General features: G+C 37.3%; 2 protein-coding genes across 2 annotated transcripts; one reads left to right on the top strand and one right to left on the bottom strand.

The window, feature by feature from the left end:
- On the bottom strand, positions 1–3,036 carry LOC306909382 (uncharacterized protein). The gene is made up of 6 exons (XM_079483003.1): positions 2,719–3,036; positions 2,557–2,643; positions 2,395–2,454; positions 1,677–1,801; positions 1,083–1,172; positions 1–687 (listed from the first exon to the last, which is right to left on the bottom strand). Exons 1-6 carry the CDS (start codon positions 2,876–2,878, stop codon positions 577–579), a joined length of 633 nt encoding a protein of 210 aa, XP_079339129.1. The 5' UTR covers positions 2,879–3,036; the 3' UTR covers positions 1–576.
- A 2,871-nt stretch (positions 3,037–5,907) lies between these two features.
- rnf214 (ring finger protein 214) lies at positions 5,908–13,082 on the top strand. Its single transcript, XM_079483012.1, has 15 exons — positions 5,908–6,385; positions 6,478–6,646; positions 6,732–6,791; positions 6,932–7,072; positions 7,848–7,981; positions 8,512–8,580; positions 8,667–8,763; positions 9,566–9,654; positions 9,751–9,838; positions 9,925–10,020; positions 10,555–11,072; positions 11,156–11,273; positions 11,360–11,509; positions 12,107–12,199; positions 12,294–13,082. The coding sequence occupies exons 1-15, from the start codon at positions 6,339–6,341 to the stop codon at positions 12,354–12,356; spliced, it is 1,932 nt and encodes a 643-aa protein (XP_079339138.1). The 5' UTR covers positions 5,908–6,338; the 3' UTR covers positions 12,357–13,082.
- The last annotated feature ends 31 nt before the right edge of the window (positions 13,083–13,113 follow it).

The raw sequence follows: 13,113 nt of genomic DNA on the forward strand, positions 1-13,113 counted from the left end.
TAAATACAATTGTATTAAGACCTTATTAATAGGAGCCCACAGCAGGAGATCATGTGAAAACCATTGAATCATTTGTTAATGTTAATGCATCCATATTTCCTGTAGCTCAGTGGTTAGAGCATACTAGCAATGCTAGGGTCAGGTTTGATCCAAGGGATTGCATATGCTCAGAAACAAATTTATAGTATAATGCAATGTAAGTCACATTGAAATTAAGCATCTGCCAAATGCATACATGTTAATATCACTTTTTCACCCACAAATAACTTTTTAAAATGCTTTATTGGCTACTATAAATGTTTTAAAAGAGTTGTACCTTACAACATAAAATATAGATTTACATATTTTTTGAGTCCTACAGTGTGATAAGTAGAAAAGAGTTTGTGCTGTCTTCTCCTGCCCCAACCCTTAATTCCCTTTTTTTTAGTTTCGGCCACTGCAAAATGTCTGTGCACAGCCATGCACACACACAGATATACACAGGTTGAAATTCAGATACAATCTATCAGCAGTTTAACAAACTAACATTTAGAAAAATTAATAATGGTGTCTGAAAATGTCATTAAGAGGCCTAGTTCATATGGCTTTCCTTTCACACACAAATCCTTCTCCGTAAGCTTTATCCGTCTCAGGGGTTATGGTGCCACACTGAAGATTTTTTTCATCATCAGGCAATTCACCCTGCCCCTAGTGAAATTAACATGAACAGAAATGTATTTAGAATATGATATAAGAATTTATTTTAATAATAATAATAATTTTAATGAAACAACCCTGCTTGTATACAAAATTAGAGCAGAAACTGCAGGGGCTTAAAACACATTTTCTATTCCCAGTCGCATGATCAGTGAACACAAAACCGCAAACCACACATCCTGTTGCCACAAGCATTTCTCGTTTTTAGTACTCTGCCACTGTTTTTGGCATCATTTAGCACATACAACAATTTCTTTTTCAAACTCCGTAAAACACACTCAGTAGCATTTGATAAATTTTAAACAGAATTTTGGTCATTTTTAAGAACCATACTTCATTTTGTATTGTAGAATGTTTTTTTTTATATTGTATTTAGTTGAAATTACCGAAAATTCAGGAGCACCCTCTCCAGATCCATCCAGTGAGGTTCTTAAGACCAAAAATTGATTTCCATTGGCTTCGGACTGCAACCAGAACTACTTACACACACACACACACACGATTCCCAAATAAATACATATTCTAAAACAAGAAATAGTCGATTTTGAATACAATAAACCAAAACTGTTTTGAGTCGTTGTGTTTTCTATTTTCAATGTGTCCCTTACAATTTACTAATACCAAAAACAATGCAGCCCACCTGCCTCTCAACTGCACTTACACAGTTGAAGGATTACTATATAAATTCACAATGTTAGTTCATATTTGGGTGTGATGTATAACATGATCAAACCTTTTAATAATTCTTCATGATTCTGCAAAAGTTCTGCATTAGGCTGCTCTGTACAGTATAATGTAGGCCTGAGTAAATCCCTTAAATGTAACAATTGAATGAAAACTGTTCGCTTTATACTTCTTTTCACCCTGCTTTTAAATGAGCAACATGGATTAAATGCTGTAAATTATAAATGCTATTAAATTATAGCTGTAAGTACAGTATAGTGTGCAAAATCAATAAAATGGATTGATAGCTACTGTACCTTGTTTTTTAAAGTTAAATTGACTAGGCTGGCATTCCTCTGAGCACAGAATCTAATAGCTGCACTGCAGTCACTGTGCTCACTCCAGAATAAAAAAAACACATTGTCTTGGAGTACCCATTTCTCTGAAATATTGCAAAGAACATTAAAGAGTTAAAGAAACCTGAATAATGTACATTTAATGTAGAGGTCTGACTCATGATACAAACTAATCAATAGCAGTGAAAAACAGTACACAACTTTGACCCACTTGTTATTGTGTACTACTTCCAGCTTCTGGTTGATTGTTGCATAGGAACATAGCATTATTGTTTCTATTAAGTAAGATGGCATTTGATGATTTTATTTGAATTATCTCTGAATTAATGATTACCAGGATTGATTTAACCTTTCTGATTTCTTTGATTCCACCAATGGATATTCTATAAATGTAAAAATATAAATGCAGCTATTCTGTATATTGTGAATAATACTGGTTTAAAGACTGTTGCATTGGCTCTGTCACAGCAACAGCTCTGGTTTGTGGTATAACAGAATTTTTCAGCACAAACAAAGGTGTGAACATTTGAGACACGTGTGACATTGAAGATAATAAAATATATATGTTCAAACAGTTAAAACAGTCAGCTCTTGGTGTGTTGAACTGGAGAGAAAATATTATTCCATGTTATTTCACAAATCCTTTTTTCTCATAAGTAAATCAAACGTAAAATAAAACCTTGATTTTCTGCGTCTTGCCCATTTGCCACCAGCAGATGTGTTTCTTTGTTGAGAGTGTCTAGAAAGTAAGAACATGATGGAATACTAAGACAACATAGATTCTTTAGTTATGTAATTCATATACATTTAAGTGGTGTGCCTTGCAGTGCATGAAACTTACAATTCATTCCCACGATGGCAAGCAGAATAGTTAAAATCAGAATATTTACAGCACCAATCAAAAACACATGTTTCCTCCCATAACGTTCTGTTAAAGGAAAGATTAAGAGAGAGGAACTAGGATTATTTTGTCTATTTTTTTATCCATCGTCTGTTGTCTTACCTGAGATCACTGTTGTATTCTTATTAATTTGGTAGGCTTCAGTAGATGGTTGCTGAAGACATTGATAAATATCTTCAGTTCTAAAAGTATCAGTGTGTTGTATCCCTTCACTTTCTTCATATTCATTCGCACACACAGTATCCCTCCGTTGCAGCTCCATTAGACTCAGTCTAAAACATATGACGCTCTGAGAGTTAACCCACTTGTTTCTAAATATAGTATGACGTTACGTTGAAAATTTCAAATGACAATGTTTAATGTAGTGATGATGTTGCGATTGAATGTCTAAAGACATGCCTTAAAAGAAAAAGGAAGCACAATATGCAGATTATTAAACAAAGCGGAAGAGAATGTTAGAAATTGTCTAGGCGTTATGATTTTTTTGTGGGTGAGCCCTATATGACCATTAAGGATTCGGCGATAGTATTTTTTTGGGCCCATTGTCATGATCCTGCCTCTTCTTGTCTTGGTTTTCGAGTCTTGCGGCAGGATCATGTCAGTCCCATGTGTTTTGTGTGGAGAAAGAGCATTGTTTTGGTTTGTCACGCCATGCTCGCTCTCTCTCTCCGGTGTCGTCATTTAGCCCCGCCACCTTGTTTCCCCGGTTTCCCTTAGTGTTTCATTCATGTCACCTGCTGCCACTCTCCCTGTGTGATCAGTCCTCGTCAGTGTTTCCCTTTATCAAGTCCCAGTTTCCCTCTGTCTCTTGTCAGTTCATTGTTATCATCATCCCTGTTGAAGTCACCTTGTTGGATTAGTCCTGTTCATGGATTCCTGTTCTAAATTTGTGGATTTTGTTGATTTATTATTCTTCGTTTGTTTTGTCCCCCTTGTGGGAAGTTTTAGTTTTCATTTGTGTCTTGGTTTTTGTTAATGTTTTCCCCCATCGTGGGTTTTTTGTTTAAATAAAGTTTTGTTATTTATATCAAGTCTGCCTGCGCTTGGGTTCTGTCCATAACCGTGACACCCATACCGATTTTAGAAAACAACTATTGGTCGATTCTGATACCGATACTGGTCAATTGCATACAGTACTATACAATACCAGCTAGTTTTTCTGCATTAAATTAATTTTACTGAACATGAATTGGATCCATATAACATTTTAAGGGAGGCACAACTGTAAAAATGTAAGTTAAAGAGTAACATTGGATTTTTAAGGTCCTACTTTGGTTTATGGAGTGTCCAACGACAAGTTTATGTACATACAAGGTGTAAAAACACTGTTGTATCGTAATAATAGCAGTTATTCTAACCATACTTCTTGACTGACTGACTGATTCATCCGTCTAATCCACTCCTATCCGCGAGCCTACTGTCATGTGATTGGTCAGATGGTGTAGTCTATTGTGATTGGTCAAACGTATTCAACTTGTTCATCATGTGTCGCAAATGGAACGCCTTTCATCATTACTGGAATAACGGTTCACAGGTGGTTGAATATTATAGTGTATAGATAGCAGTTTGAGCCCGAGTCTGACGAAGTAACATCCGAATATGCTAATCAAGAAGAAACTCAAGCCCGACTGGAGCACATTGTTTCTCAGCAAGTTCCAGTGTGACAACATGCATGTTGTGCTTTTGCTCATCATTTAAATAAAATATTATTTTGACTTAAAATACTGTTAATACGTTTGTAATAATATTATTTCGTCTTTACTGTGCGTTGTTATGTTAGATAGAGCATTTCAGAAAGTCGACGTTATAAAAATTATTTAGTTTCACCCCTATATATCTAGGTGCAAATAGGACATTTACACTCCTCTATTAACAATATTATTCTTGGACTAGTTGTCATGGCATACAGTGTACGGCGTTCGTATCTTCAGATGTTATTACAATACAGATAGTACTCCACTTAGTTCTTGAAATAAATACTTTGAGAGTTAATAATTGAACACTAAAATTAGGCGAGTTCATAGCTAGATAAACAAACTGTACCCCAGAATTTATGGTACATGTTAACGTAATTGTTATATGCATTAGCTAAACACAGACATAAGGTACACAAATTTTAAATTGAGACAAAAATAAATAGTCACACTTTCAGGTTGTGATTCGGTGGAGCTAATAGTTCCAAATAGAGTTGGTATTTCACCCTCTTTCAAGAATAATTGTTTTACATATCCTGCAGTGAACGCGCCAAGATTATTGAAGCAATCTTCAGTGAAATTACGCACTCACAGTAAGTCAAATCAACTTGATTTATATATTGCTTTTTACAATTTTCATTGTTACAAAGCAGCTGGACAAGCAAAACATATAAGGTTATGCAAGTCAAAACACAGGTCAAATTTCAGACAGACTATAAATTCCTGTATGCAGTGTTAATTAAATAAAACTATTAAATTTTAGCAGCCCCCACCAGCCAGGCACACAGTGCAAAACAGTATGCAAATGGTGGCGTTGAACCCAACTCCATTGTAGGACAAAAAAAAACCTCAGAGGGAAACCAGGGAATTTCAGTTCCCCTCGGGCAAAAGCTGCAGCCTCTGCACAAACTCGACACTGCTTGCATAACAAGGCAAAAAAACAATTTAGATCTAAGATTATCATTAATAATCTAATAGCGGCTGAAATTCTGTAGTGAAGGTGTGTCTGTTGAGTTATTTAGTTATTCAAGCTGTACACTCACTTATTTACGTGGTAGCAAAGTGTAATTTCTTCAGTGTTGTCACAATAAAATATATAATATGTAAACTAAATAAAATAAAAATTTGTGAGATACTGTATATGTGGTTGTGGATTTAACAAAAAGGACACGTTTTTGGGGAGACGGCAATTTAGGATTTCTGTGAATTAGAACGCACAAACCAGAAGTAATAATACCTAACAAATGGAGAAGGAATGCCTCTTCATAGAACGTAAACAAATTAATTTACGCAGATTATGTGCACCGTTCTGGATGTTACGATCCTAAAATTGGCACTTATCTGACTGAAAAAAGTTTCACTAAAAATAAAACGAATGCTTTAACATCTCGATGAGACACCTCACATAGGTATTTAAACCACCAATTGTTAATATCTGTACTGTTAGTATAATTAAACCCTTTGATAATAATTTTATTTTTAATGGCATTACCCATTTCCTGTTTAACGTGGCATCGACGTCATTACTTCGCCAATAACCAATGAAATGGCATATGGACAGAGCACCACAAGTAGCCCCTGTCTGGGGTAGTCACGCCTCGATCTGCAGTATATACACACGGGTTGGAGCAAAGCGCTCGAAACCGACAGCGTGTGACGTCACACCCCGGAAATAATAAAGCACGTTTAGGTTTAGAGACTGTAAAAGCCGAATCAGCGAATGTTTGTGGCTTTTAAAAGAGTTCTTATTGCGCTAATGTAATAAGACTACACTGATATATTAAACCACACAGCTCTGAATTTGTGTGAGCTTTCGGTTTCGTTTCTGTGCTCTAGCGTTAGCTTCCTTTTGGCGGTCACGTTTCGAGATTTCATTTGAGCTTTTATTTGACTTTTTTAATCACCGTATCGTTGGTAAATATGTTAACATATAACCGCTAGACCGGTGCAGTTGCGTTTATAAAATTATATCTACTTAGGTTTCAAATCTACATGTTTATCAGATCCACAAGCCTTTGATTTGTGTCAATGGAAAGTGAGTGGAGTTTCGCATTAGATGAGGAAGACCTAGTTCAGTAAGTACGTTATACAAAAGGTCAAAGTGGAATTTTAATGGGTTTCTTGAAAGACACAACAACACCACCGTTTGTCCCCTTTGTTTCGTCAGTTGTCCCGATTCTGTCGTGGCTCCCCCGGATCCCTCTCCATGGATCAGCTCATCCACCAGCATCTGGTCCACTGAGAACAGCTTCCCAGCAATATTAAATCAAAATGCTGAAGACCAAGATTACAGCACATTTCCACTCAGCAAAGAAACCCACAGCCAAACCGCACAGGTTTGCCCAACCACCTGATGAATACCTCTTTTTCAATTGTAAATATTATCTGTACGTGTCAGTTTCATAGTTGTTTTTACTACAGACAGAGAACAGCACAGAAGAAAGGTCTACGAGCACAAACGAAGATTTTAAATCAGACATGGTACGTTTTCAACGCCCTACTGCTGATTTGCTTTAGGACTGCGGTGTGTGTGTTTCTATGAAAAAGAGGGACATGTAAGATTAATTTAAATCATGGGTTAGTGTATATTGATTTTATATCACTTTCCTCGTTCTCTCTAGCGCGCTATAGACGACTACAGAATGAACTTGACCCAGCAGTATGAGTCTCTTATGAAGCAGCATGCAGCAGAAAAGAGAGAACACAATCTCTGTGTCAGCAATCTACAGAAGACAATACAAGAGAGGAATCATCAATACCAGGTTCAATCTCACACTTCTGAATCTTACATCAGTAATTGTTCCTAATTCGAAGAACACGAGGGTCCATATGTGCCAGAAATGTGTCTGCGTTGCATGTCTACTACTGTTGCATGTTGTGATCGTTTTGAATGCGTGTCTGTGTCTGTCATCAGTTCATGTAGTCTGTATTTGTTGTCCTCCCTGACATCCGGTTATGTTGTTTGTGCTGTATATGTTGTCCTCCCTGTTGTTCAAAGGTTAATTGAATTATAGATGACCTAAACCGAGAACACAATTGGACAACATATAGAGACGTCAATAAAGGGAAGTTGACACATACAGGCGACATAAACTGAGGACACATACATACGCGCAAACCAAAAACAAATGTAACACAGGAAATTGCCTACAGTGGATATAGACAATTGTACTGTTGTAAAACTCAGTCGACACATTTTTGGCACAAATGGAACGAAATAGCAGAGCATTTTCTTGGCAGTGGAAAGATTGCAAGTTTGATTCCAGGGGAAACACACACACTATGTGTACATAGTTGCTTTGAAAGTCGCTTTGAAAACCGTCTGCCAAAGAAATACATAAATGTAATATAAATCTATCTCTTTCAGAGCTTTAAAAGCGATTATTAACTATAGCACTGGAGTTGTTCAGTATGTCCAAAACACACCATTGATGTTGTATTTATAATCCTGAAATGATAATATATTGTTGGATTTCTTAGTCATTCCTTCTGGTATAACCTCTTGAGCCTAGTTTTTGTATTGCTGTTGAAATTTAGGGTTTTATTGAAAAAATTGAATCCTTGCAAACGAAACTGGAGCTGAATAGCAGCAAGACCACACGGAAAAACTTCATGATAAAACTGCAAGAGCTTACTGCCGAAAAGGAACGAATGGAAAAGGAGAAAACAAGGTAAATATCAATCATTGGAGCAACTCACTCCCTGCGTCAGAAATTTTCTAGTTCCATACTATATATAGTAAGCCAGAAGAGTTACTAATAAACATTTGCATACTAATAAACTTAGTATTCAAAAAATAGTAGGTGAGAAATACCTAGATCTACTGTTTCCGCTGAGAGTTGTGCAACGGACACTATTCTATCCCATGATGTCACAGTTGCTGAGCAACAGACACGTGTAGATAAAGAAATTTCTCATGACTAAAGTATATTTTTACCAAAGCCTACTTGCAGGTTGTTGTCATAGGTCAAAGAGCATACAGGTCACATGATCATAAAAATGTCGGATGCAATATGTCCCAAATGTATTCATACTACTCCCACTCATACTATATAGAATGTACTGTTTTAACAGTCGATAGGTGGGTACTTATTCAAATTCTACACTGCATATGATTTGGGATGCAGCTACTGTCTGTCAGTTTAGGTAAATTTGTTTGCTTTGATATGTGTGACTGAATTTCTGAACGTCTGGTATGTAGACTGGCTCAGGAGCTGGAGGACACTGACAAAAAACTGAAGATGCTAAAAGAGGAGCAGAGTCAAGAGAAGTAAATATCCAAAGCAAGTTAAGACTTACAACGTCTCTGTGTTTGTTTCTGTAGTTTTATCTGATTTATGCTTGTATTTATTATAGACTGACTTGGGAGAAGGAAATAGCTGATTTAAGGGTGGAAATGGAGACGCTTTGTAGGCAGGCAGAGCAAGCCAATCAGACAGCCACAAGGGATGAGGTACGTTTTGCACCCTCCCAGCTAATTCCTTTCATTCCAGAAATTGTTCTTATCTTATCCTTAAGTTTCCGGAGGGCGCTACTATAAAAATTAACGTTTGTAAAACTTTCAGTGCAATACACTACACGGAAGTAGTCTATTGCAGCGTTGAATAACTTATTCTGATGGCTGATGATATTTTAATTTGAATTGTAATACTGTTGGTTGTGTGGTAATCTATTAAAAAATAATTTCCAAACTGATGAGCAACACTTGCTGTTCGTGGCTGCATTTACAAACTGGCAAAGCTTATTTCGCGTCTTAAAAAAAGGGCACATCACACACAGATTTGAAGACGGGCTGCTCCTGTGAGGGACTGAACAGTTTTAAACTACTAATTTAATAACTAATTTTAAAACATGGATCGGTTATCACAAGCAAAATGATTATGAACATTAAACATCACTTAGACTGAATGTGCTCATTGTTTAAAAGGAGTTTTAAAAGGGAGTTCAAATAGATTCATGAAATCATCAATAAACTGTATTGTCTTCAATAAAAACACGAGACAGTAAACTGCATTTACAAGAATTCTTAACATGTCTGTTGGAATATAGCGGCAAGCTATATAGAGAGAAAAACGTAGAGAAGATTTTTAAAGGCAGCTTTTGCACGTGATCTTTACTATCAGATTAATGCATCTGATGATACAGAAGCTTTATGATATGTGCATGCAGCCAGTACGCTTTTAAATACAAAAATAAGGCTTGGGAAACTTGTGGATTGGCATGTTGCCAATTTGTGTTTGTGTTTGTTTGAGTAGATGGCTGCACTTGAGATGCAAAAGGAGCTTGCCGTTTCTCAGGTGGAGGACTGGATTGCAGACACAGAAAGATATCTTAATTCTCTTAGGTACTGTGTGTGTATTTCTGTTGCTAGTTTACCATACGTCCGGACGGTGCATTAAAGTCAAATGATTCCTTTGGAATTTTTGCTTATTTTGTACAGATTAAATCCTTCCCAGCAGAATGTACTCCAACGACAGAAATGGGAGCAGAATTTGGGCATGGTCCACAAAAATCTGACAGTATTAAAGGTGAGGGCTGGAGCTACTGTAATAAAAATAAATTAAAGAGAGTTGGCTTTTCACTCTCTCCTTCTGTCTCTATTTGTCTTTCACAGAATAAGTTTAATGAACACTATCAGCTCCTGCGACGAGGTGAACAGTTGGAGAATTTGCCACCAATCCCTCTCCCCTCACTTCCACCAGTGCCTATAGTGAGTTTGATTATTAGTGCCCTCTACAAGACACAAGCATGCCACTCTTGTGATGTTTTACATTTGTGATTAAAACCACCAGATTTTAGACAGCTTGCAGCATCATATGCGCTTCATGAACACTTCTCTAGTTGGCCCACTTGTGAGACACAGGGTGACATACGAGACTAGTCAGAGACTCAGGGACAGATTTCAAACCGGTCTTCAGGTATGGACACAGTTTAGAGTAGTGACAGAATAGAAATGAGCAAGTCGATGAAATTGTGCAAGAAAGAAAAACTTGCTCCATTGTTTAATCTAAACCGTCAGGATGTAATAGGTGTGTATAAAAACATAAAATAATATGTAAACATTTTGTTAAAACATTTATGCTGCATGTGAATTATTTTCAAGAACAAAATTCGGGAATAATACTACAATCAGGATGAGGAATGATCTTGTACTTGACACCTAGTAGCCTGATATCGTGTTCCCAGGCCTTTTGTCATGGGGGAAATATTTTTCACTAATTTGACTTTCTCTCTCTTTGTACAGTTCGAGCTAATAATGACTTCACTTCAGAATCCTGTATCCCATCCAGTTTTCAGCACTGGTCCACACTCTAGCACACCTTCTTTCATTCGTCCCCAGATTCACCCCTCTGCCACACTACCCCAAGTGGCCCCACCCCCACTTTCTGCTCCATCTCAAAACACACTTTATCCACCTGCCGTCTCTGCTATGGGTCCACCATCCCAAATATTCATACCAACCAGCTCCCTGCCTCAACCACTACATCTTCCACAAGTCACAGCTCTATCACCACAGATTCACCCTGGCATTCCGGGTGTCTCTCTTGCGCCTGCTGTTGCCTCAGCAGCAACCTATATGGGATTACCAAATAATCCTAGAGCCACTTTTTATCCCCAAGCAACAGTGCGCCCTCCCCAAATGTTAGTGCAGACCACTACACAAAACTCTTCCTCTCAAGCCCTTCCATCAAACCCTACACCGGCAGGCAAACTAGACAAGGTGCTTGAGAAATTGGGCTCACATTTCCCACAATGCACAAGGTACTGAGATCGTACTTTGTTATATGATGATGTTTTAACTAAATTGTATTACTCATAAAGCTCTATGTCACTGTCTGTATCAGAGATCAGTTAACAAGGGTTCTGCAGCAAATCAAGAGTGAGCGTGGAACTATGGCTGGTCTGTCGATGGATCATATTATTTCTCAAGTTGCACAGAAACTTGCACAGAACCAGAGACCCGTGAGAACACACCCTTTCTCTGTCTTTCTAAATCAGACATATCTTTCTTCTCTGAATTATTTAAATCTGTTTCTTTGCAATTTCAGCCACCAGGGCCTATAGCGCCTCCGTCTGGAGCTAGGCCTTTTCCTGGTTCAGTTGGTCCGATCCAGCGTCCACCAGCTCAACTGATGCATCCCATGAGGCCTCAATTCCGTGCCCCTGTTGCTAAAGTCTTTCAAACAAGACCTCCACAGGTGGGAACTTCATTAAAGGTTTAATGTGTAAAATGCAATAACTAGTTGGCCTAGTGGTTAGAGAGTAGGACTCGTGAACGGAAGGTCAACAGTTTCGATTCTCAGTGCGTGTTTACAACTTGCAGTGCGTGTGTTTACTATTCACTGGATGGGTTAAATGCAGAGGTCACATTTCAGGTATGGGTCATATTTGTCATATCTGACAAATGGGTCACTTCAGAGGTCTATTAAGAGGTTACACCATTTCTATCTACACACACCACGGGTCCCTTTACATCGTCATGTTGGTTCTACAGTAGCCCTAAATGGACAAACTGCTCTGCAGAGTTTATTTCATAAATATGTTATCTCCTGACACAAGGTCATCTTAGTGCTGTGTCAGCTAACATAGTGCTTCGAACGGGAGGGGTGGAGTGAGCTGTTGCTTGCAATTCACAGCCTCACCACTAGATGCCACTAAAGTTCAAACACTGAACTTTAAAATCCCATTTCTCAAATCCCATTTAGTTATACACTGAACCGTTTTGAATTTAAAGCATATCTTTATAAAACAAGAAGAATGGGTTTCAAGCATTTTTATTCTTCTGTTTATTTCAGCCCTCTGCTCGGAAATTTTGTTTGATATGCCAGAACTCTGTGGATGCTGTAACCCAATACAGCACAAACTGCACTCATACAATGCACAAAGATGTGAGTATATAATGGTGTGTTTCTATAAAGCACACAGTTTGCCTACACACTGTCTATGTGCACTAACTGTGTTGCTGTGTTTTCTTTTCTTTAGTGTGTCAGTGTTTGGCTCAAGACCAGCAAGAACAATTCCTGTCCCTTCTGTCCTTCCAAATGAGGACAGAGAAAACACATTCACACTTACACTGCAAGAAATGATGTTGAAATATTATGATTCAGACACTTGTGAGCCAAGCTTTTGTATTTCCATGGTACAGTAGGTATCAGTTTAATGATGGAAATCCTTTCGATATGAATTGAACTTATCTTCAGTATTTATTGACTGTAGTTCCAAAGAGTTCTAAACAGTACATTACGTTTGTTCTCTGAAGGCCATTAAACATGTTTGCAAACTTAAAAAATGTTTTTTTCAGAATTTAACAAGCTTTCTATTACATTTGAAACTGTATGACTGCCTGTTTCTGTGTTTTATTTTGAATTTTTTGAGGATAAACAATTGAAGATTCAATTGTCATAATTTACTCACGCTCAAATTGTTCCAAGTCTGTGTACATTTCTTGATCTGAGGAACACAGAGAAAGATATTTGGAAGAATGCTTGTAACCAAACAGATCTTGGACACCATTGACTACAATAGTAGGAAAATAAATATTTTCGGCAGAACAAAGAAATCCATAAAGCAAATGTTCCTACTATGGTAGTCAAAATTGGTCAAGAACTGTTTGGTTGAAAGAAATTAGAGCAAGTTAATGAAGATATTTTAATTTTTGGGTAAACTGTCTCTTTAAATGGCTTTGAGATTTTATCTGTGTGCTAATAAAAACAAGCTGTATTTCTATGAAAGATGATAAATTAAATTAAATGTAAACGATTTATAATTTTGAGTCGTGATCATAGCAAGTTATTTCAGAGAA

Source organism: Barbatula barbatula (assembly GCF_947034865.1).
Source record: "Barbatula barbatula genome assembly, chromosome: 2".
Lineage (NCBI taxonomy): Eukaryota > Metazoa > Chordata > Actinopteri > Cypriniformes > Nemacheilidae > Barbatula > Barbatula barbatula.

What these genes read in the sequence shown, in the direction of transcription:
- LOC306909382 (XM_079483003.1), bottom strand. Translation starts at nt 2,878, where the DNA reads ATGGAGCTGCAACGGAGGGATACTGTGTGTGCGAATGAATATGAAGAA. An exon ending in GAATACAACAGTGATCTCAG is followed by an intron (nt 2,644 to 2,718) that starts GTAAGACAACAG and finishes TTCCTTTAACAG; the next exon opens with AACGTTATGGGAGGAAACAT. An exon ending in AGGGTGCTCCTGAATTTTCG is followed by an intron (nt 688 to 1,082) that starts GTAATTTCAACT and finishes TAATTTCACTAG; the next exon opens with GGGCAGGGTGAATTGCCTGA.
- rnf214 (XM_079483012.1), top strand. Translation starts at nt 6,339, where the DNA reads ATGGAAAGTGAGTGGAGTTTCGCATTAGATGAGGAAGACCTAGTTCA. An exon ending in AAGATTTTAAATCAGACATG is followed by an intron (nt 6,792 to 6,931) that starts GTACGTTTTCAA and finishes CGTTCTCTCTAG; the next exon opens with CGCGCTATAGACGACTACAG. An exon ending in TTGCACAGAACCAGAGACCC is followed by an intron (nt 11,274 to 11,359) that starts GTGAGAACACAC and finishes TTGCAATTTCAG; the next exon opens with CCACCAGGGCCTATAGCGCC.